Source organism: Leucoraja erinacea, chromosome 3, assembly GCF_028641065.1.
Source record: "Leucoraja erinacea ecotype New England chromosome 3, Leri_hhj_1, whole genome shotgun sequence".
NCBI lineage: Eukaryota > Metazoa > Chordata > Chondrichthyes > Rajiformes > Rajidae > Leucoraja > Leucoraja erinaceus.
In genome coordinates, this window is record NC_073379.1 from 4,604,559 (window position 1) to 4,627,971 (window position 23,413).

Sequence of the window (23,413 nt, forward strand, 5' to 3'; positions counted from 1 at the left end):
TGAACGAACGCTCCGCCCGGCCCGGGATAACGGCAGTTTAGCCTCGAGCCGCGGTCACGTGGGAGCGGCCACGCGCCCCCCGATAACGGCCGTTCATTCACGTGCAAAGATGATCATGAGGGGAAGAGGATCAATAATGAGGTCTCAATATACACAGGTGAAATGATTGCAATATTTTTAGCGGTACAGTGGGTCGAGGATACCAGGCCTTTAAGGACAGTTATTTGTTCAGATTCAAGTTTAGCAATAGGTAGCAATGTTACAAAATTTTGAGATTAAAAAAATCAAGTCTGCAATTTATCCCATCAGGTAAAGCATAACAATAAGTTTAATTTGACACCAAATTCACTTTCATATCTCAAGTATTAAAAATGTTATGGCCATTTTCATTGTTTGCTTTATAAAACCCTGGGGCTGCGAGATGTTGCGGAATCAGAGAGTAATTTTAAACTATTATAACTATATTATCGAGGCCTATAAAACTAATAATACCTTTTGCGACCGGGTCTTGCAGCGATTTTTCGTTAATGATTTACTAGGCTGAACATCTGCGATTAGTACAGCCTAGTAAAAATCGCGTTTTAAACCCGCCCCCTCCAAACAGCGCCAAAATCGCGGACCTGGCTGTGGGCAGATTCCCAATGGCGATTCAGGTAGGTTTTGTAACATACCTACAATAGGGTGATTTCATGAAAGATCACTGGAGCGTAGATCCGCACCCACGTGACCGAAAATCTCAAGTGGAGTACATGCTATTCATCCGGTACATGTTAGTGAATGGGAAAACACGCACTTTCCCACCCGTTAAAAACATCGAAAACAGCCAGTTTTTGAGCTGCAATTTACTGTGCCAGTCGGGGTGACCGTGAGGCACAGCTACCTAGATTTACAGTCCAAAAAAAGATAGAAACTAAGGTAAATTAAAGAGGGAGCTGAAGGTGCCAATCCAGCGGAAGTGAACAGTGGACATTTGCTCGCTGAATTTCATCAAAAGTAAGGCATTATTGACTTACTTTTTATGAAATTCAGTGAGCAAACGCGATAATTCCCGATATTTTGCACCTTTAAATCTCCACGGCAAATGTCCGCTGTTCACTTCCGCTGGATTGGCACCTTCAGCTCCCTCTTTAATTTACCTTAGTTTCTATCTTTTTTTTGGACTGTAAATCTAGGTAGCTGTGCCTCACGGTCACCCCGACTGGCACAGTAAATTGCAGCTCAGAAACTGGCCGTTTTCGATGTTTTTAACGGGTGGGAAAGTGCGTGTTTTCCCATTCACTTAACATGTACCGGATGTATAGCATGTACTCCACTTGAGATTTTCGGTCACGTGGGTGCGGATCTACGCTCCAGTGACCTTTCGTGAAATCACCCTATAAAGAGTTTACAGCACAGCCATTCAGACAGTAGACCAGACATTTTGATTGAAATACAACAAACACTATTCAGAATTCAAATGATGGGGCTTACAGTCATATTTTTATGGGTGGGTACCAGCACACATTGGCATTAGAGGAAACGAAATGGCAGATAAGGTAGCAAAAGAGGTAACAAAAAGAAGTAAGATTGATTTAAGTATTAACATAGGTAAAACTGAAATCAAAGACATTATTAAGCCAAGACTGAAGGAAAGATGGCAAAAGCAATGGGAGGAAGAGCGGAAAGGACGGTGGTTCTACAGAGTCCAGAGGAAAGTGGGAGAAATGCGATGTGCAGGAAAAAACAGAAAAGAGGAGACAGCAATTTCAAGAATCAGAATTGGACACACTGGTCTGAACAGTACACTTTTTATAGTAGGCAAGCATAATACAGGCAGATGTGAATACTGTGGGCAAGAAGAGACAATAGAGCATGTCATTATACATTGTGAGAGGTATGAGGAAGAAAGAAGACAAATGAGTGAACGATTCAGAAAAGAAAAAGTACAATTTGATTTAATAGATATTTTACAAAATAATTCATATAAGTGCTATCAAATCCTATTGCTTTTTCTCATGGTAACCAATTTGTTCGGAAAGATATAGGTTATTAGTATATAAGTTATAATGTTATTTGATCCACACTCCATACCACTTGGTGGCGGTAATGCACTAAAACGTTGTTTGCCAACCGCCAAAAAAAACTACATAGAAGAAGATGATCATGTGGGAGCGGTCACGTGGGCAGGCTCACACACACACACACACAAGCGCGCACAGTTGTGAATGTATAGAAGGCTTTCCTCCCATCAGTCTTTTAAAATTGTTAGGCTAAGTTCATCTTCCCAAGCTCTTCTAATTACTTCTGATGATGGGGTTTGTATATTTAAAAGGGTATTATACAGGTATGATATTAACTTGTTTGAATCTGAGTTTCTAGTCATACATTTGTCTAGTGTATCTGGCAACATAGATTGATAGTCTTGGATATATGTAGCAATGTTACAAAATTTTGAGATTTAAAAAATCAAGTCTGCAATTTATCCCATCAGATAAAGCAAAAAAAAAAGTTTAATTTGACACCTAATTCACTTTCATATCTTCAGTATTAAAAATGTTATGGCCATTTTCATTCTCTGAAATTGCACCTTGTTCCCTATTGCTTTTCCATTGGCTTAACTCAAAAGCTGTGATCAACGACAGTTAGAAGCCCATCACTTTCTTAAAAATTAAGAGAGCTGAATGAAATTTTCAGTTATTATAGATTGAAGCATTCTGAAACCAATATGAAAAATCTTACTTGGATGACCTGAAATTAATGCATATAATTAGTTAGTTATCTAATTATAACTAATTACAAAATTCAATTACTAGATCTAAACATCTATCCATTTCTTAAGAAAAAGTTAACATTTTTAAATAGCCTGTGTTCAAATAACATTCACACAATAATTCACAATAACATTTTAAAATCTCATTGTCATTAATTTATAGGCCAAATGGAAGGAATTTAGTGTTTAATTCCCGTAAATTAATGGCCATTTAAATCATCTTGCAAGTGGGTTTTTGTGGAATGCGCTGGTTTGGAACGTTGCGGTTTGCTGTGAATTTATACCTCATATCGGCAGGAAAAATACTGCCGGTTTGTATATTGACATAATGACATTTTCGCAATGTGAAATTTTGATTAAAGGCTTCCTTAGAAGCAAGTTTATATATAAAATAAACGGCTTTCCTTTACCTGTCCCGTACATGAAATCCGTCCCCATTGTCGGCGTTGACGGCTTTAGAAGATTATTTTTAATTTACTCCTGTTCGTAAAATATCCAGTGCAGTTTAAAAGAAATGTAATAAAACAGCAGTCGAAGCGATTATTCTTTAGCAGCTAAACAGCCTGACAGACATCGATTTGAATAGGCTGGAGAAACAAGGCATTTTAAACCCGCCCCCCTCTCAAAGGCGCCAAAGTCGCGCACACGGGCAGCGACAGATCTGCAGCGCCGCTGAAGGTAAGTTTTGTAACATACCTACCTATAATGGTATAGGATCTTTACTTCAGACTGATGTAGGATGGGGGGGGATGGGGAGAAGAAAGGAAAAAGGAAGAGGAGGAGCCCGAGGGCTGAGGGAGATCTGAGAAGGGGAGGAGACAGCAAGGGCTATCGGAAATTAGTGAATTCAATGTTGGACCTTCTCCATGGCCAGAGTGAGCACCACCGGAAAGTGGAGGAACAGCATCTCATATTCCGCTTGGGCAGTCTGCACCCTAGTGGCATAAACATTGAATTATTTTACCCACTCTTTGGCTACACGACTTTGGTAGTCTAGGGGACCTATCTTTGCACATCTCACTTTTTCTCTTTCTTGTTCTTTTTCTTTTCTTCTAAGTCAAAGCTAAAAAGTCAAAATTGAAGCTGTACAATAACTGTATAATTTTATATGCCGGTTGTTCTACTCTTGTACATTTGCCAAAAAGGGTATTATACAGGTATGATATTAACTTGGTTGAATCCGAGTTTCTATTCATACATTCGTCTGGTGTGTCTGGAAACATATATTGATAGACTTGGATATATGATTTCAGATAGTCTCGTATTTGAAGGTATCTAAAGTATTGGCTACCTTTCAAATGATATTTCAACTGTAATTCTTGAAATGAGAGAAGAGTTCCCATCTCATAAAGATCTCCCTGTTTTTTAATTCTTAATCTTTCCCAGTGTGTGAACATCTTGTCTAGAATAAACGGCTTGAACGAAGGGTTGCTGGCAATTGGTGAGAGAAGAGACAGATTTCTCAGTTTAAGGGCTGACCACTTGTTTCCAGATTCGTAGGGTACTGTGAATAATCGGATTTTTCTCATATAGTGTTTTCTTCAAATTTATTGGAGAGAGAAGAATCGCGCCTATATTAAAAGGCGAACAATCCTCTCTCTCCATTGATAACCAGTTTACCTGTTGGCATGTGTTGTCCATCCAATAGATTACATTTTTAATATTCGTTGCCCAGTAATAGTACAAAAAATTGGAGAGAGCCAATCCCCCAATTTCTTTGGGTTTACATAGATGTCGTTTATGGATTCTGTGTATTTTATAATCCCAAATAAAGTTTGTGATCATAGAGTCGTTAACAAATTTTTGAGGAAGATAAATCGGTATTGATTGAAATAAGTACAGGATTTGTGGAAGGAAGATCATCTTTATGGCATTTATTAGCCTATGCGAGACATCGGAAACGTTTTCCAAAATTGAATAAAGGCAACGACGTATGTACAGGCGAATATTCTCTTGCATAAGTTTGGTGTGTGTACAGATGTGGTGAAGATGTCATTGTTTAGAGCATATTGCACACCACTCTATACTGCGCGCCTCTGGTCGAACTACGGAAAGACAAGTTTGGAGAGACTAAAGGTGGCCTATGATGATGCCATGAGAACACTGCTAAGGAAACCTAGATGGTGTAGTGTTAGTAACATGTTTGTGGCTGCAGGAGTCAGTACTTTAGAAGCTATCCAAATAAATCATATGTACGAATTCATTTGCAGGATAAATTACTCTAAAAATTTAATTATCGTGGCTTTGTCAAACATAAGGTTTAGCACTAAATGCTATGAATCCCAGTTGTGTAGACTCTGGAATCACTGTCTCATTGTAGGACACTGATCTTTCTTTTCTTATTCTGGATTTTAAATCATGCATTGTGTTATTTTTAATACAAAATTTATGATGCTTTTATAAGTGATAAACTAAGATTTTATATGTATTTTATGGTGTTTTTATATGCAGTGTATTTTTATGTAATGTTGCCCCTTGTCTGGACCTTGAGTCTGAAATTAAGTTTATTATTATTATTTTTTTTATTATTGAAAGCCCAGACCAGTCAGGAGTGCTCTCGGAAGTAAGCTGGGAAGACTGCAGTGGAAAAGTATTTGGAAGAAAATGGTGTTTGGAGGAAAGAAAACTGGCCACATTCTCAGAACAATTTAGTATGGCCAGGAAATACAGCCCCTTCTCCTAGTTTATGTGAACATTTCCCTCCTGGGATAAATAAAGTTCTATCATAGGCTGTATGAGAGATTGTGGTGCTGCCAGCTGTATGCTTAATTCTGGATAATACTAGCGAAATCAGTCTGGGAAGGAGTACTCAAGTCTCAGATAGTTCAATCGGAGAGAGAGGAGGAGGAGGAGATGCAAGCGGTGTGAGAGGAGGCAGAAACGGGGTAAAAGAGCAGGCTCTTACACGAGGCGGAGACGGGGGGAAAAGAGCAGGCATTCGCGCTAGGCTAACAGCTAACCCCACCCGACCTGCAGTGCCCTCGCTTCTCCTCTCTAATGTCAGCTCCCTGGACAACAAACTTGACGAACTGCGTCTTCTCAAGACAACATACAGGGATATAAGAGACTGCTGTGTGTTTGTTTTCACGGAATCATGGCTCCACGGCAATATCCCGGACACGGCAATACAGCTGGAGGGAATTACATTGTTCCGTGCGGACAGAGAGGCAGCTAGCTCTGGTAAGAGCCGAGGTGGAGGCCTGTGCTTGTACATAAACAAGGACTGGTGTGTGAACGCTACGATAGCCGGGAAACACTGCTCCCCGCTGATAGAATTCCTCATCGTGAAATGTCGGCCTTTCTATCTGCCGAGGGAATTCTCCGTTGTTTTTGTTGTGGCTGTATATGTTGCTCCAAGTGCAAATGTAAATTCTAAGGCCAACGAAGCACTGGGAGCTCTGCATGACGCCATCAGTGAGTTCCAGACCAAACATCCTGATAGCTTCATTGTGGTGGCCAGGGATTTTAATCACACCAGCCTTAAGACTATGCTCCCAAAATTCAAGCAATATGTGGATTTTGAGACCAGGGGAGAGAACATCTTGGACTTAGTTTACACCAACACCCCAGAGGCTTACAAGGCAGCCCCACGCCCTCACCTGGGCCACTCGGACCACATTTCAGTGTTTTTAACACCAGCCTACAGACCTCTGCTAAAACAAGTCAGAGCGGAGAGAAAACACACCAGGGTCTGGCCAGAGGGAGCAGCCTCAGCACTGCAGGATTGCTTCCTGCACACTGACTGGTATGTGTTCAGGACAGCAGCATCCTATGATGACCTCTTCAACATCGAGGAGTACGCAGAGACTGTAACCAGCTACATTGCCAAGTGCACCGAGGATGTCACTATCATGAAAACCTTCACTGCACGTGGAAACGAAAAGCCATGGATGACAGCAGAGGTGCGCTCGCTGCTGAGGGCTCGTGATGCAGCCTACAGAGCCGGTAACACAGCCGCTCTTCGATCTACCAGGACTGCACTGGAAAAAGGAATCAGGGCAGCGAAACGTGCCTTCGCGGGGAAAATCCAGGGACACCTCTGTGACACAGGAGACACCAGGAGGATGTGGAAGGGAATCCAAACACTGACGGGGTACAAGGCAAGGCAGCAGGTAACTGACACCAACACTTCTCTCCCAGATGAACTGAACAACTTCTTTGCACGTTTTGATGCAGCAAACACCACACCCAAGGGGAGAGCCAGCCCCTGCTTACAAACCGACCAGCCAGTCCTGACCATAGACTCAATGGACACACGGAGAATCCTGTCTAAGGTCAACCCGTGGAAAGCAGTCGGACCCGACAACATCCCAGGACGTGTGCTGAAGGAATGTGCTGAAGAGTTAGCAGATGTGCTAACAAACATCTTTAACATCTCCCTTAGTCAAGCCATTGTCCCCACAAGCCTCAAAACTTCCATGATAATCCCCATAGCGAAGAAACCAGTGGTTGCCTGCCTAAATGACTACCGCCCTGTCGCCCTGACCCCAATAATAATGAAGTGTTTTGAACGCCTGGTGAAACCCCACATTACTGCCAGCCTCCCCTCCAGTTTGCCTATCGCCCCAACCGTTCTACAGAGGATGCCATCTCTACCACGCTGCACACAGTACTCACGCATCTGGAAAACAAAAACACATACGCCAGAATCCTGTACATTGACTTCAGCTCAGCGTTTAACACCATCATCCCACAGAGACTTGTGGAGAAACTAACCCTGCTGGGCCTCAACACCACCCTGTGTCACTGGATCTTGGACTTGCTGACAGAGAGACCGCAGTCAGTCCGTGTTGGCAAGAACACTTCAGGCTCGATCACGCTGAGCACCGGCTCACCTCAAGGCTGTGTGCTCAGCTCGCTGTTGTTCACATTGCTCACACATGACTGTGCTGCCAGATTCAGGGACAATAAGATCATAAAATTCGCGGATGACACAACAGTGGTGGGACTCATCAGTGGAGATGACAAATCAATGTACAGGGAGGAAATAAAACAACTAGTGGACTGGTGCGGCAATAATAATCTAGAATTAAATGTCGACAAAACGAAGGAGATGGTTGTCGACTTCAGGAGGGCGCAGCCAAAGCATACACCCCTCAACATCAGTGGCACTACAGTGGAGAGAGTGGAGAGCATAAAGTTCCTCGGTGTGCAAATTACAGACAGCCTCACCTGGTCCAGGAACACCACTAGGACCGTCAAATGGGCCCATCAGCGACTGCACTTCCTGAGGAAACTAAAACAGGCCTCACTCCCCACCAACATCCTCAGGACTTTCTACAGGGGTACGGTGGAGTCTGTACTCACGTACTGCATAAATACGTGGTACTGCACCTGCAACTGCTCGGACAGGAAGGCTCTGCAGAGGGTAGTGAGGGGAGCAGAGAGGATCATTGGCGTCTCCCTACCCTCGGTACAAGAACTGTTCCAGAGCCGCTGTCTGAAAAAAGCTCAGAGAATTGCTAAGGACAAACTGCACCCCCTCCACATACACCTAGATCTCCTGCCATCAGGCAAGATATATCGAAGCATCAAAGCCCGGACTACAAGACTGCTAAACAGCTTCCTACCACAGGCTGCGAGGCTGCTAAACAGTCACTCTGTACTCACAATCACTTGATTCTGCGGCTGGCACGGACACTTTAATAACTGGCACTGGCCACTTTAATAACTGGCACTGGCCACTCAAATCAGCTGCCTCGGACATTTTTATGATTGGTTTATTGTATTTTAACGTTGAGTTTATACTGTTCCATCAGGGACTGGATTGTTTTTAGTGTTATTACTAGACCAAGTGCAGACCCGTTGGGTCTGCTCCCCCAATGGTGTGATTCCCCCAACCCAATATTCCACCATGCACCCGTCTCCTCCAATGGAACTGAAGCCGTTGCCAAATGTAAGTTTCCAGCACTCCCCTGCCTCCCTCAATTGCACCTCCCCGCCTGCTGCAGCAGTGAAAAGTTCAGTGTTCCTGTCTTGCAACTTTGTTTCGAAGTGTGTTGGAAGCTGATAGGAAGGAGCAGCGAATCAAAAGGAAGAAAGCCGGCTGGCAGCCGGACGGCAGGCGGCAGCCACAGACTTTTATATATATACTAGACCAAGTGCAGACCCGTTGGGTCTGCTCCCCCAATGGTGTGATCCCCCAACCCAATATTCCACCATGCACCCGTCTCCTCCAATGGAACTGAAGCCGTTGCCAAATGTAAGTTTCCAGCACTCCCCTGCCTCCCTCAATTGCACCTCCCCGCCTGCTGCAGCAGTTAAAAGTTCAGTGTTCCTGTCTTGCAACTTTGTTTCGAAGTGTGTTGGAAGCTGATAGGAAGGAACAGCGAATCAAAAGGAAGAAAGCCGGCTGGCAGCCGGACGGCAGGCGGCAGCCACAGACTTTTATATATATACTAGACCAAGTGCAGACCCGTTGGGTCTGCTCCCCCAATGGTGTGATCCCCCAACCCAATATTCCACCATGCACCCGTCTCCTCCAATGGAACTGAAGCCGTAGCCAAATGTAAGTTTCCAGCACTCCCTTGCCTCCCTCAATGGCACCTCCCCTGCCTGCTGCAGCAGTGAAAAGTTCAGTGTTCCTGTCTTGCAACTTTGTTTCGAAGTGTGTTGGAAGCTGATAGGAAGGAGCAGCCGTCAATGAATCAAAAGGCAGGAAGGGATCCGTAATGCAGGCGGACGTCGGATGGATTTGAGTTTTATATATTAATAGATAGATAGATAGATGTGTGAAATGTTTTAAATTTCATGTGCGATGCTCCGCTATTCCCTGGGAAACGTCTTTTCATTTTGCACTGTACAACTGTTGCTTGCAAGATGACAATAAAGGTTGATTGATCGGAAATCAACACCAAACAAACAGGAACGTGGAAAGTTATGATAGAGAATGTTCGCAATAATGTGGTTTTGCACCGTTATCTGTTTGTATTACACAATACTGCCATGGGCTAACGGTTTCTATGGTGGAAGTGGTATGAAGTCTGCTGTTAAGAAAGTCACAAGTTTCAGATTAAAAGCAGTTTTCTATCATCTGAACTCATAACATGTGAGTTAGTCTCTGTTTAGTTTAGTTTAGTTTAGATACAGTGCGGAAACAGGCCCTTCAGCCCACTGAGTCTGCGCCAACCAGCACACTAACACTATCCTACACACATTGGGGACAGTTTTACCAAGTCAATTAGCCGACAAACCTGTACGTCTTTGGAGTGTGGGAAGAAACCGCAGCTTCCGGAGAAAACCCATGCAGGCCGCAGGGAGAACGTACCGACAAGCACCTGTAGTCAGGATTAAACTTGGTTCTCTGGTGCTGCAAGGCAACAACTCTACCGTTGGGCCACTGTGCCAACCTGACTTAATAGTGAGAGGTAAAGATTTTTTGATGGCTCCAATATGATGGCGATTAAATTGTCTGTAAATATTCAGTTCACATGCAGCAGTAAGTGTCTCTTTGGACAGAATGACTATATCGTCTGAATCAGATCAGTGTAGTTAAGATTCTCCTCCAGGAAAAGTCAGTGGGGACCAGAGTGTATGTTCTGAACATTTGGACTAAGGTGGAAAAAGAGCAGTATCAATAGAATATTGTGTTCAGTTGTGGGCACCTTGTTACAGGAAAGATGTTGTCAAGCTGTAAAGAGTAAAGAGAAGATTTGAGGATGTTGCCAGGATTCGAGGGCTGAGCTATTGGGAGAGGTTGAGCAGGCTACGACTCCATTCCTCAGGGTGCAGGGAGATACGGAGTAATCTTACAGAGGTGTATAAAATCATGAGAGGAGTAGATCAGGTAAATACACGGTCTCTTGCCCAGAGTAGGGGAGTCGAGAACCAGAGGTTATAGGTCTAAGGTGAGGGGGGAAAGATTTAATAGGAACCTGAGGGTATCTTTTTACACAAAAGGTAGTGGGTGTATGGAATGAGCTGCCGGAGGAGGCACTTGAGGCAGGTACCATTGCAATGTTTTAGCCAGGTACATGGATAGGACACGTTTAGAGGGATATGAGCCAAGAGCGGGCAGGTGGGACTGATGTAGATGGGACATGTTGGTGAAATGTGAGGTGCTGTTCCCTACAAATTGCGTTGGGCCTCTCCTTATATTTTGCTTGGGCAGCTTACAACCCAGTGGTATGAATATTGATTTCTGTAACTCCAAGTAACCCTTGCTTTCCCTCTCCACATCCCTCCCCCACCCTAGTTCTCCAACTAGTTTCACTGTACACCAGATTAATTTTACTGATTATATGCCTCATTGTCACCTTCCCCTCAGCTAACAATGAACCATTCTACATTTCCTTGATCATCGTTTGCTTTGAGCTGCTGTTTTCACAGCTTACCCTTCCATATCTCTAGTCTCCCTCTCCCTTGACTCTCAGTCTGAAGAAGGGTCTCGACTCGAAACGTCACCCTTTCATTCTCTCCAGAGATGCTGCCTGTCCCACTGAGATGCTCCACCATTCTAGATCTATCTTTGCTGTAAAGCAGCATCTGCAGTTCCTTGCCACAGTGAAAAGTGTTTGTTTGCGTGCTATCCAGTCAGCGAAAAGACTATACATGAATACACACAAGCCGTCTAGTGCACAAGTAAAGGTGCAAGATATAACATGGTCTAATTTATAGATTGGATCAAATATAGAAAGATTAAGCAGATTGGATCAAATATAGAAAGATTAAGCAATCTGTGCTTTTCCACGCGTGTAAAGTTAAGGTCACTTGAACAGTTATAATTAGCCAAGGGGAGCTAGTATGAGTGGAGACGAAATGAAAACTAAATAACTTCTCAATTAAGCATTTTACAGGGAAACATGGACAAGCAAAGGAAGACCAATTATCCAACAAACATTTCACCTCATACAACTACCTCTTGTTACATGCTGGAACTGGAAATAAAAGACAAGTATAAATTCAACATGATAAGAATCCCATTCGTTAAAAAGAAACAGAAAACCAAAGGGATTTCAATAAATTCATTTTATTTGCAATGAATACTTATTTTTATAATCAAATTGCATAATACTACAGGTTAAGGCAAGTAATATTCCGCTTAATGATAATAATGATTAGTTCACATTTTAATAATTGAATTATAAATTAAGATTTCTTAGCCCCATTATTCCTTCTATTCTAACAAATCATTCACAGCAATACCACTAATTTCAAATATATATATCCGTCTGTAACCCGTCTGAATTAGGGTCCCAATCCATATCGCTGTCTGTCTATTGCTAACTGTCTAACTGTCTAACCGGAGAGCATGCTGACCGGTTGCATCATGGCCTGGTTCGACAATTTGAGCGCCCTGGAGAGGTAAAGACTACAAAAAGTAGTAAACACTGCCCAGTCCATCATCGGCTCTGATCTTCCTTCCATCAAGGGGATTTATCGCAGTCGCTGCCTCAAAAAGGCTGGCAGTATCATCAAAGACCCACACCATCCTGGCCACACACTCATCTCCCTGTGATCTTCAGGTAGAAGGTACAGGAGCCTGAAGACTGCAACAACCAGGTTCAGGAATAGCTGCTTTCCCACAGCCATCAGGCTATTAAACCTGGCTCGGACAAAACTCTGATTATTAATAACCCATTTTCTGTTATTTGCACTTTATCAGTTTATTAATTCATGTGTGTATATATTTATATTATGGTATATGGACACACTTATCTGTTTTGTAGTAAATGCCTACTATGTTCTGTGTGCTGAAGTAAAGCAAGAGTTTAATTGTCCTATACAGGGACACATGACAATAAATTCACTTGAACTTGAACTATTCTCTCCTCGGGTGCTGCCTGACCCACTGTGTTCCTCCACAACCTTGTTAGTTATTCTTATAAATCGGTACAATTGGCTAGTGAGTAAACTTTCTACAGTATTAAAGACACATTCACTGAAAGAACACATTGTAACTATAATTCTTCAAGTTCTTTCACTTTTATTTGCTTTGCTGTTGAGAAGCTTGCCTGTTGTTAACTTTTAAGTCATTTACTGCAGTCCCCTTTAACTTTAGTGTGACACGGTGGGGCAGTGGTAGAGTTGCTGCCTTACAGCGCTTGCAGTGCCGGAGACCCAGGTTCAATCCCGACTACGGGAGCTGTCTGTACAGAGTTTGTACGTTCTCCCCGTGACTGGTCTTTGTTAATAAATGGAGGATAACAGGAGTTTTACTTTTCATTTTCCAAGTTATATCTAGTTTTATAAAACACACAATCACATCCTGCCTTGAATAAGACTTTCTGCCTTGGCGAGTGAACCATAAATGGACTCCTATACATTTAGTAATGATTGAACAGCTAAAGAGAGATAATTGTACAAAGGGAGCAGATGGTACTTGACTTTGAAAAATAATTGGTTTCAAAGTATTAGTTCCATTTGGATGAAGGATTATCATATCCAACTGCAAGTGTTTCATGAATTCAGATTAAAAATTATTTAAAGCATTAGTTAATTGGTTTGAGAATGCCTTTGATCCTTAAATGGTAGACTTGGCTAAACCTCTTTGATTCTTTCCAATTAACTACGTGATTGCAATTTTTGTTCTGCTCTTTTGAGACGATGATGAGACCGGGGCTGTTGGGTGTGTTGTTAATACTGAGGCAGATTTTCCTTCTTCGCTTCTGAAGGGAGAGATTGACAATCTTGTTACAGAACATGTGTGAATGCATAATACTTTCTGAAGGGCATTTTACTGAGGTCAGCATCTACACATACACACACGCACACAATCCCTAGTAATTAGAAGTTTGGTCCCAGATGAAGCAGGGCTTAACAGAAATCGTTCCTACCGCATCGAAATACGACCCAGCACTTCCAGGTGGAGATTGCAAAAGTAACTAATTAAAATTACTTCCAAATTTTCAACCCTGTGCTTATTTTTTACATTTAAAGAGCTGAGAGATATTTTGTTCCAACAGTGCCTACGGCATTCACATGCTTCTTTAATCCACTATATTGAATTTGCTTTCATTTTAATATCAAACTTTTGAAATATCACTTTTCTTCTTCATTCGGGTCCGGGTTGGTTCCGTCAGTACCAATGGTTCTTGGATGATTACGGCGTTGTACTTTTTGTTCAGCAGCTCCACTTCCACGTGCTGCCCTATTTTACTGAGTTCCACAGGCACGTACGCAAAGGCCACACTCTGCTGTGTGTTGTAGCTGTAGGCTCCGGATGTAGTGTTACCTATGACCTTAATAAACAAGAATACTACTTCATAAGATCAACAATCCTTTCAAAGAGATGGCACCTAGTTTAATTCTTTGGTCAAATGTGTTTGATTCTTTCTTTGTTCAAATCTTTAATTTTTTTGTAATTCTTTGATTCATTGTTTGATTCAATTTTGGTCAAATCCTGGCAAATTTACAACTAAAACCTACCGACTCCCACAGCTACCAGGATTGCACTTCCTTCCACCCTGCCTCTTGCAAAGACAATATTCCCTACTCTCGAGGCATAGAAGGCTACAGATGTAATGCAGGCAAATGGGACCAGTACAGATGGATGTAACAGTTGCTGTGGACATAGTGGGCCGAAGAGCCTGTTTCTGTGTTGTACAATTCGATAACTGTCCAGGGTAGAAAATTCAAGAGATTCACCACCCATCTATCCTGTCACACCCCTCAAGATTTTATATGTTTTAATAAAATGCTTATGAATAGATTTACTCATATTTGGACCGGTTGGGGATGGTCAGCTTTACATAGGGCAGATCATCTCTTATGAACCTGATTGAATTTTTTGACAGGCGACAAATATAATTGATGAAGATAGGCCAGTGGCGTCTTGATAGGATGATCCAGAAGATTAAGGTACATGAGGATCCATGGTGGCTCTATGGATTGGATTCAAAAAATGTGGAAACAGGAAACTGCAGATGACCGCTGGTTTACAAAAAAAGACACAAAATGCTGGAGTAACTCAGTGGGTCAGGCAGCATCTCTGGAGAAGTTCATAAGGTATAGGAGCACGATTAGGACAGTCGGCCCATCAAGTCTACTCAGCCATTCAATCATGTCTGATCTTTCGTAAGCACAAAATGCTGGAATAACTCGGTGGGACAGGCAGCAGCATCTCTGACGAGAAGGAATGGGTGACGTTTTGGATCGAGACCCTTCTTCAGACTGAAGAGTGATGTTTCGGGTTGATACCGAAGGGTCTTGACCTGAAATGTCACCCATTCCCTCTCGCCAGAGATGCTGCTTGTCCCGCTGAGTTACTCCAGCTTTTTGTGTCTATAAACCCCAAAGTACTATCCAAGTGAAAGATTAAGTCCAAGCCACATTAGGGAGTATCCAGCAGATGACCAATAGTATGATCATGGAATGAAAGAGCTGAGAGGTAGAATTCACATCAAGGTCATCAAAGCTTACTGGGAGCAGGCAGGAGGATGTGGTTGAAAAGGAAAAATAGATCAATCCTTAATCAAACGGTGAAGCAGACTTGATGGGCCGAATGGCTAATTTTGCCCCTACATCTTATGTAATTATATGGAACGAGCTGCCAGAGGAGGTAGTTGAGGCAATTACAATAACAGCATTTAAAAGACACTTGGACAGGCACGTGGATTGGAAAGCTTTGGGGGGATATGACCCAAATGCAGGCAGGTGGGATTAGTGTAGATGGGGTGCCTTGGTCGGCATGGACAAGTTGAGCTATTGGGTCAATTTCCTAATGACTCTATGATCATCATCAGAGACCCACATCACCCTGGACCCACGCTCATTTCACTCCTGCCATCGGGAAGAAGATCTGAAGGAGGCTGAAAACTAATATTCAGGTTCAAGAACAACTTCTTCCCTACAGCCATCGGGCTATTAAACACTACAACCTCCAAATAAGCATAAACGTTGGGGCATTGATTTTGTCTTTATGCACTGTTTTTGTTTGCCTTTTTTTTATGTGTATGTTTGTGTGCGTGCATATAGTGAACTTTTTTTTCTCGTTTGTTGTTCACAGAGTAATATGTTTATACATTCTGTTGTGCTGCTGCAAGTAAGAATGTTGTTGTTCTGTCTGGGACATATGACAATAAAACACTCTTGACTCTTGGCTTCAAATAGAGAGATGGCGTTTGAGAGCTAAACCAACATTATGGCGGCCTCTGGTGGAGTGAAGAACATTGGTGCTGTGAGAAAAGTCAGCAATAGAGGAAAGTTGTAAGGCGAGAGGAGGTTACAAGCACTTCATTGAAATGTCTTCCCGAGTTAAATCGCCCGAGCTGATGTTGGGCCAGCTTTAGTCTTCTAATTTTAGGTGTGTAACAATTGTTCTTTTAATGGGACTTAATTTTCTTTGGACTCACCTTGTCTTGATACCAAATGCTTTCATTTCCTTCAGGATCCACGTTGTCAGTCTGCATGCCGAGGTACACCAGTTTGCGCTTCACCCCCTCTTTCTTGATGCTTTGTAAAGCCTGTTTTCCAATAAATTCTGTTGGCTGAATGGGGGGAAAAAAGTTAATGACACTTTCCAGCTGTTTTTATTCTGAATACCTTCTCATTTGTCAGGAAATGATTGTACAGTAAACCTTCGTTATATGGGGGAAATGTGTCCGTTCTTGCTCCTTCAGTCAGAGGGTGGCGAATTTGCGGAGTTCATTGCCACACATGGCTGCGAAGGCCGAGTTAATGGATATTTTTAAGGCGGAAATTGACAGATTCTTGATTAGTGAGGGTGTCAGGGGTTATGGGGAGAAGGCAGGAGAATGTGGCTGAGAGGGAAAGATGGATCAGCCATGATTGGTGGAGTGGACTTGTTGGGCCGAATGGCCTAATTCTGCTCCTATAACTTTTGAACTTAAGCTGATTGTCTGCCGTATCTGAGTAAAGGAGCTGTCCCACTTGGGCGACCTGATCCGCGACTTCTGGCGAGTTTGCCCTCGACATATATCACAGCATGGTCGACACAAGGTCATAGGAGGTCTTTATAATTCTCCTTCATGCTCATGAGTAGTCCCTGTGTATACGAGGCCTCAGCTAGGTCACGCCGTATTTTTCAACATATTGAAAAATACCCACGAGTAAAAAAAGGTTGCCATGGAAAAAAATTGATACTTTTTTTACTTGTAGGTTTAGTCGTAGGTCGTAGTAGGTCGGCATGTTAGTCGTAGGTAATTGAGGGTAGTCGAAGGTAGTCGTAGATAGTATTCAACATAGTCGAAGGAGGTCTTCAACATGACATTTTTTCAAACTCTTCTAAACTCGCCAATTAGGTCATCCAAGTGGGACAGCCCCTTTAGGGAATCACTCCAACCACTTAGCGGTGACTGTGAAACAATGAGTTGTTTTAAAATACAAAGTTCTTTTTATAACAGCTAAAAATATATTTTGATTACTGCAAGCTTAAACTTAAAGACTGTTTGTTACATAGAGGTAAGTGTCCATCAGAGCGACTGCTTGTCAATTTCAATGTCGTGTCAATTTTTATGGCTTCCTCAGTGTAATTAGCAGCCTGTGTTAAAGAAGCAGGCCGCTATAACTCAACTCCATTACAAAGAGGTCTGTGATAATGAGGGTTTACTGTACTTGAGCATGAACTGATTATCTATGTATGGTATATATGATCTGTTTGGATAGCATGAAAAACAAACCTTTTTACTGTACCTCAGTACATGCAACAACAAAAAACCTAAACCTAAATTACTCATGCCTGTGAAAACGACCATTTGTGTTGATCTATGCAAAGCAACACCCAGCACATTTAAAATATATTGACTTTCTTGTTTCCCTTAATAGAATGTGCATGTGAAATAACATTTCATATTATGTGACATTATGTGAATGTGATTTTGCACTATACTGCATTCTTGTTTTACGCTGCAATAGTATTGCTGATCTGTAATGATAAGGGATAATGTTGAGATGTGACTGTTGCAATCAGCCCCTTCTCAGCTTTTGACAAGATGTGTTTAGGTCCTGACAGAATAGAATTAGCAGGGAGGATAAGTGGATTGGAAAAGCCTGTTTAAAGATCAGCACAAGATGGTCAATGGTAATTGGAAGCGAGTGAAATAGCCCATTGAACATTATAGGGAAGGGACCACAGAGGCAATGAATTTAATCAATGCAGGTGGTCTTACTGCTTGAAGTTCATTAATCACTCTTACCTTGTTTAACTTAATGAAATAGTCCAACCCTGCTTCAAAGGCATTTGTGTCACAGTTCATCTGGAAGATAAAATAGATAATTTTTTTAAATAATTAAACCCCCAGCAAATCATGTACTTGACATGTTATAGCACAGTGTTGAAGATGTACTCATACAGACTGTGGGATGGGGGGTTGTAAAATAACATACCAGATTAAGCTGCCGAGAAGATCTATTTACTCAGCATCCAGCACCAATCACTTAGAAAATAAATCTGAAGGACTTTGAAAAACGAGATGGCAAACAAATTAAATGGTATGTTGCTGAAGCACATAGACGGGTATAGTCAATCTCCAGATTTTGCTGAGGGGATTGCTGCTCAGTATGGACTGAAGGGCCTGTTTCCGCGCTGTATCTCGAAACTAAACTAAATTAAATGAAATCTTTCCCCTCTTATTTTAAACCTATGTCCCATGGCTTTTGATACCCCTCTGGGTAATAATAGAGACCTAATTCTGGTCCTAATTCTATCTTACATTACCATGTATTGGTAAGTCCAGCAGAAAAAAAATGTTGCATCAGTTCATGGATCGGAATAACATAAAAGCCCAGATCTGTCTATGGAAGATGTGTGTGTTTCCGTGACTAATATGCTGAGCTTCATGGTGTTCATGTCATAGGAACAGAATTTGGCCATTCGGCCCATCTACTCCACCATTCAATCATGGCTGATCCATCTATCCACCTCAACCCCATTCTCGCGTCTTATACCTATAACCCCTGACACCCGTACTAATCAAGAATCTGTCATCTCTGCCTTAAAAATACCCATTGATTTGGCATCCACGACCGTCGGCGGCAATGAGTTCCACGTTACCATTAGAGGCGCCGCATTGACGGCAGCTTTGGCCTACAACCTGTTTGTCTTTTCAATCTTTTTAAAAATTTTTAGTCAGTTTAAAATTTGTTTTTGGGGAGAAACTTTAACTTTTTTTGTGGGGGAGGGGGGCAGGGTAAGGGGAAAATGTTTCCCAGTCGCTTCCTGGCAGGGCCACGACTATTTCTCCGAGTTGCGTCCTTGCCCCCCACCTCACGGCCTACCACCTGGATCGGAGCGGCCTTTCCTGCCGGGGACCGGGAACCGGACCAGAGCTACAACAGCGGCGGCGCAGCACTGAATTCATCGTGGAGCGGGCGATGCCTACCTGGATCGCCGTTTGGAGCTCCGGAGCGTTGGACCGTTGCTCCAACATCGTGGAGCTGTGGTTTGGGAGGAGCTCCCAACGCGGGCGGCGCTGACCGTCATCGCGGAGTCCTGGAGCCCTTTGCTGAGGGCCACCAGTGTTGCATCTCCGCCCAGCGCGGCCTGCGGACTTTGGGAGTCGCGGACTACGGTAGGAGTTGGCCGACTCTGATGTCCAGGCTGCTGAGGATGTCCCCGAACCCCGACATCGGACTTATATCACCCCGGCGAGCGGACCTGAACATCGGGCCGCCCGTAGCGGCAACTGCGGAGGGCTCGGGGAGGCCCCGACCACAGGTGAACATTGGGGAACATTAGAGGAAGATGACTGACTTTGGTGCCTTCCCTCACAGTGGGAAATTTTGATTCAGCTGTGTGGGGATGGTTTATGTTAAATTCTATCGTGTGTTGTGTTCTTTATTTTTATTGTATGGCTCTATGGTAATCACATTTCACTGTGCCATCTGGCACATTTATTTGTCACATGTATCTTGTGTAGATTCATCATCTTCTGATTAAAGATAGATCAGCCATGGTTGAATGGCGCAGTAGACTTGATGGGCCGAATGGCCTTATTCTGCTCCTAGAACTATTAACATAAAGAAATTCCTCCTCGTCCCATTTCTAAAGGCACATCCTTTTATTCTGAGGCCGTGCCCTTTGGTCCAAAACTCTCCCATTGTGGAAACATCCTCTGATGTTGAGAACTTAGCAAGAAACATCGTTGCAACACTTAGCCATCACCCTAGCCATCAGATGGGCAGTATTATTCAATTATTGGATTTCAACATTTTAATAGAATTAATATAGTTTCCAGTGACTTTAGCCACCCAATTGCCAACATCTGAGCAATACTTAGAAAGACCATTGTGAGGCCAAACAGGTTTAATTTGGAGCCCAGTATTAGTAAAGATCAATTCATGCTGCATCTCTGGAAAACATGGATAGATGATGTTTTTTTGGTCGGGTCCCTCCGGAGATGCTGCCTGTCCGGCTGAGTTACTCCAGCACTTTGTGTAAACCAGCATCTGCAGTTCCTTGTTTCTACTACCAGTTCATGCTCTTGGCTCCATTGTGTTCATGCCACTGAACACAAAAAGATTTGCCTTGGTTACAAACCAGTGACTGAGGAAACTGTACATCTTTCTAATTTTTCCTGCCACGGCTAATTTTATTGACAATATCAGAATCTAATTGAGTGATTTAAACCCAGCCTAACTAAGGACAAGGGGTACCATAAATTGGTGCTAAGATCTAGCACCTCAGTCTTGTTTGAGTTCCATCCATCATTATTTAATTGGGCCTTTAGTTAGACAATTGCACTCAGAATGAAACTTGAATGGAACTTAAGTAAATCTGGGTCTTATAATGTCATCAGAGGCTTTATTTTCTTTAATGACCTGATATGGAGAGAGGTTTGTCATTTGGGGAGAATTGTAAAGATAAACCATATCCTTCTAAATGTCTCTTAAGCATCACTATAGTATGTCTCACGTTTCCCCTATGCATTCCATCATTTGACAATTCCACCCTGCAAATAATACTGACTAAATAGACTAAATACTGATGGAGCTTAGCAGGCCAGGCAGCATCTCTGGCGGAAAGGGTACCTTTTCATATCTCTAGTTTCCTTCTGCACTGACTCTCAACCTGAAGAAGGTTGCTGCCTGTCCTGCTGAGTTACTCCAGCACTTTGTGTAAACCAGCAGATGCTGCCTGACCCCCTGAGTTGCTCCAGCATTTTGTGTCCATCTTCAGTGTAAATCAGCATCTACAATTCCTTCCTACACAAAAAATACTGACATGTATATTACCTATAATTTTACTTCGGAGTCACGTGAGTGACTACGTGAAGAACCCCGCCAGGACGCATGCGTGTCTTCCCCCGCAGCGGCAGTTTAAACCGCTAATTGCAGGTAAGCGTTTACTCTGCGGTCTTTTTGTTTCCATTTCCCACTACAGGTAGGAACATGGTCAAAACAAAGAAGACGAGGGCTGCGAAAAAGCTGGGGAGGGAGGACCGCGGAGCAGCGGGCAGCCAGCAGCAGCAGCCGACGGCACTTGGATCACCCGTAGTGGAATCAGCTGTGCCCGATGTCGCCTCCGCACCGGCCAAATCCACGCGGCCGGGCGGCAAGGCTAGACACAAAACGAACAAGGTCGTGGACTCAGAGGAGTCCGACTTTGAACCACCGCGGGCGTACAGCGACCGAGAGCGCTGGAGCCGAATGGAGCGGTGTATGGAGCATTTGCTCCAATGTGACAGGCTCCGGGAGATGGAGTCGGGTCACTGTGGGCCCTATGATAAACCTACAACAGTACTTTTTCAAGAGCTGCACAGTGCTTCCACCTCATCGGAGGGGAGCACTGCGGGTCAGTTCTGGGCTGACCTGGAAGAGGGATCCGCAGAAGAAAAGATAAGTGTGCATGGGGTGCAGGCAGAGAACCTACTGGACATGGTGGCCAATTTTATACAGCCGGATCAGACTGTTCAAAATCTGGAGCCAAAGCTTGCTGCCAGCATAGACTACATGTCTCTAAACCAGTTACAAGAGCAGGCTGTACTGGACACCACAGCGAGACACCAGGCACCGGGCAATTGCATATCTCTGAACGTTCCAATAGTAAACAACTGTATATGGAAACACATTGGAACAGGAGTCAGGAGCATGGATGTAAAATTGCAAAAAGTACTGAAATTACTGACCGCAGGGATAACAGCATTTGCCCGTACAGTGGACGACAAGGACATGTTCCAGGACCAACAATATGCACTGGCACTATTCTGTAATACCCAGTATGAAATAAATAACATCAGGAAAAGTGCCATACAACCCACACTGAACCCAAAATTTGCAGGACTGTGCAAACCCGGGACCTCAAAACCACCTATACTCTTGTTCGGAGGCAACCTGTCGAAGCAAGTAAAAGAACTCGATGAGGAAGCCAAAACCCTGGGACTAATAAAAGGAACACCAACAAAAACCCACTACAGCCAAAGACAGCACCCCTACGCACCCACCAGTAGAACTGGTGAAAGCTCGAAGGCACGGTATTCGAAACATGAGTCTTTTTTAGGCCATGGCCCAGGCCGGCCTTCTTGGAAGATGCGGGGACCTCCAACGCCAACCAAACCGAAAAACCAGACACCAGCGCAACAACAACAACGAAGGAACTACAAAAAGAAGTAAACCTGCCACTGGTAACAATGGAGGTAGGTGTGTCTGGTTCCCTCAAAAAATATGGAGAGCATGGAGGTTGGGGGGAGATTACACTATTTTCTGAATGCATGGAGCATGTTAACTGATACTTACATTTTAAGCAGTATCCAGGGATATACAATAGAGTTTATACACCAGTATAGCCCTCCGGTTCAACATATACCAAACCGAGTGTTCGTACTCTCTGATAAAGAAAAATCAGAGGCACAAGCAGAACTGGAGCGGCTTTACAAAAAAGGTGTAATTGAGGAAACTCAACACGAATCATTAGAATTCGTGTTTAATATATTTACCAAAATCAAAAAAGATGGTGGTTGTCGTATCATCATCGATCTGACAAAATTGAATACATTTGTACAATATATTCACTTTAAAATGGAAACCTTTGTTACTGCTAAACAATTCATTTCCAAAGGTTACTTCATGGCCAGCATCGATTTAAAAGATGCTTACTATACAGTGCCTATACGAGGTGACCACAGATGTTAATTAAAATTCAACTGGATGGGACAACCCTGGCAGTATAAAGCACTGCCAAACGGGCTATCATCAGCCCCCAGGCTGTTCACAAAAATTTTAAAACTAGCCCTAGCGTTTCTACAGAAACGTAAACACATGGTTATGGCATATTTAGATGAAATACTCATTGTGGGCAAAACTTTTGGAATTGCCCATACAAACTGTAACAGCCACAAAACAAGTATTTGAAAAACTGGGATTTATCATCCATCCACTTAAATCTAAACTAACGCCTTCCACTACTATGGACTATTTGGGGTTCACCATTGACTCAGTTCACATGTCGGTGACACTACCTAAGGAGAAGGCTAGAGAGTTAATAGAGGCTTGCAATAACCTCATTGACATCAGGAAACCATCCATCAGATTGGTAGCAAAAGTAATTGGTAAAATGGTGGCTGCTTTTCCAGCCACACAATTTGGACCTCTACATTACCAAAACTCACAGAGAGCAACAATACAAGCGCTCAAAATTAATGGAGGTCACTTTGATAGACCTATGAAACTACCAATCCAAGCCAAAATGGAACTAATATGGTGGATAGATAACATCTGGCTTTGTTCCAACCCAATCATTGTCAATAACCCTTCTATGGTACTACAAAC

The 23,413-nt window shown here is 43.0% G+C and overlaps 2 protein-coding genes across 2 annotated transcripts in view; one reads left to right on the top strand and one right to left on the bottom strand.

Moving 5' to 3' along the window:
* Positions 1-40: 40 nt before the first annotated feature.
* On the top strand, positions 41-7,464 carry LOC129694857 (uncharacterized). The gene is made up of 2 exons (XM_055631617.1): positions 41-157; positions 5,285-7,464. Exon 2 carries the CDS (start codon positions 6,238-6,240, stop codon positions 7,462-7,464), a length of 1,227 nt encoding a protein of 408 aa, XP_055487592.1. The 5' UTR covers positions 41-157; positions 5,285-6,237.
* Positions 7,465-11,983: 4,519 nt separating this feature from the next.
* Positions 11,984-23,413, bottom strand: part of dmgdh (dimethylglycine dehydrogenase) — an 83,941-nt gene continuing 72,511 nt past the window's right edge. The window contains exons 14-16 of the mRNA XM_055631606.1: positions 17,845-17,904; positions 16,042-16,176; positions 11,984-13,929 (exon numbers count right to left, since the gene is read on the bottom strand). Of these exons, the coding sequence (XP_055487581.1) occupies positions 13,714-13,929; positions 16,042-16,176; positions 17,845-17,904 (411 nt within the window). The 3' untranslated portion in view covers positions 11,984-13,713. The remainder of the gene's footprint in view (positions 13,930-16,041; positions 16,177-17,844; positions 17,905-23,413) is intronic.

Coding starts and splice junctions, on each gene's coding strand:
- LOC129694857 (XM_055631617.1), top strand. CDS start 6,238: ATGCTCCCAAAATTCAAGCAATATGTGGATTTTGAGACCAGGGGAGAG.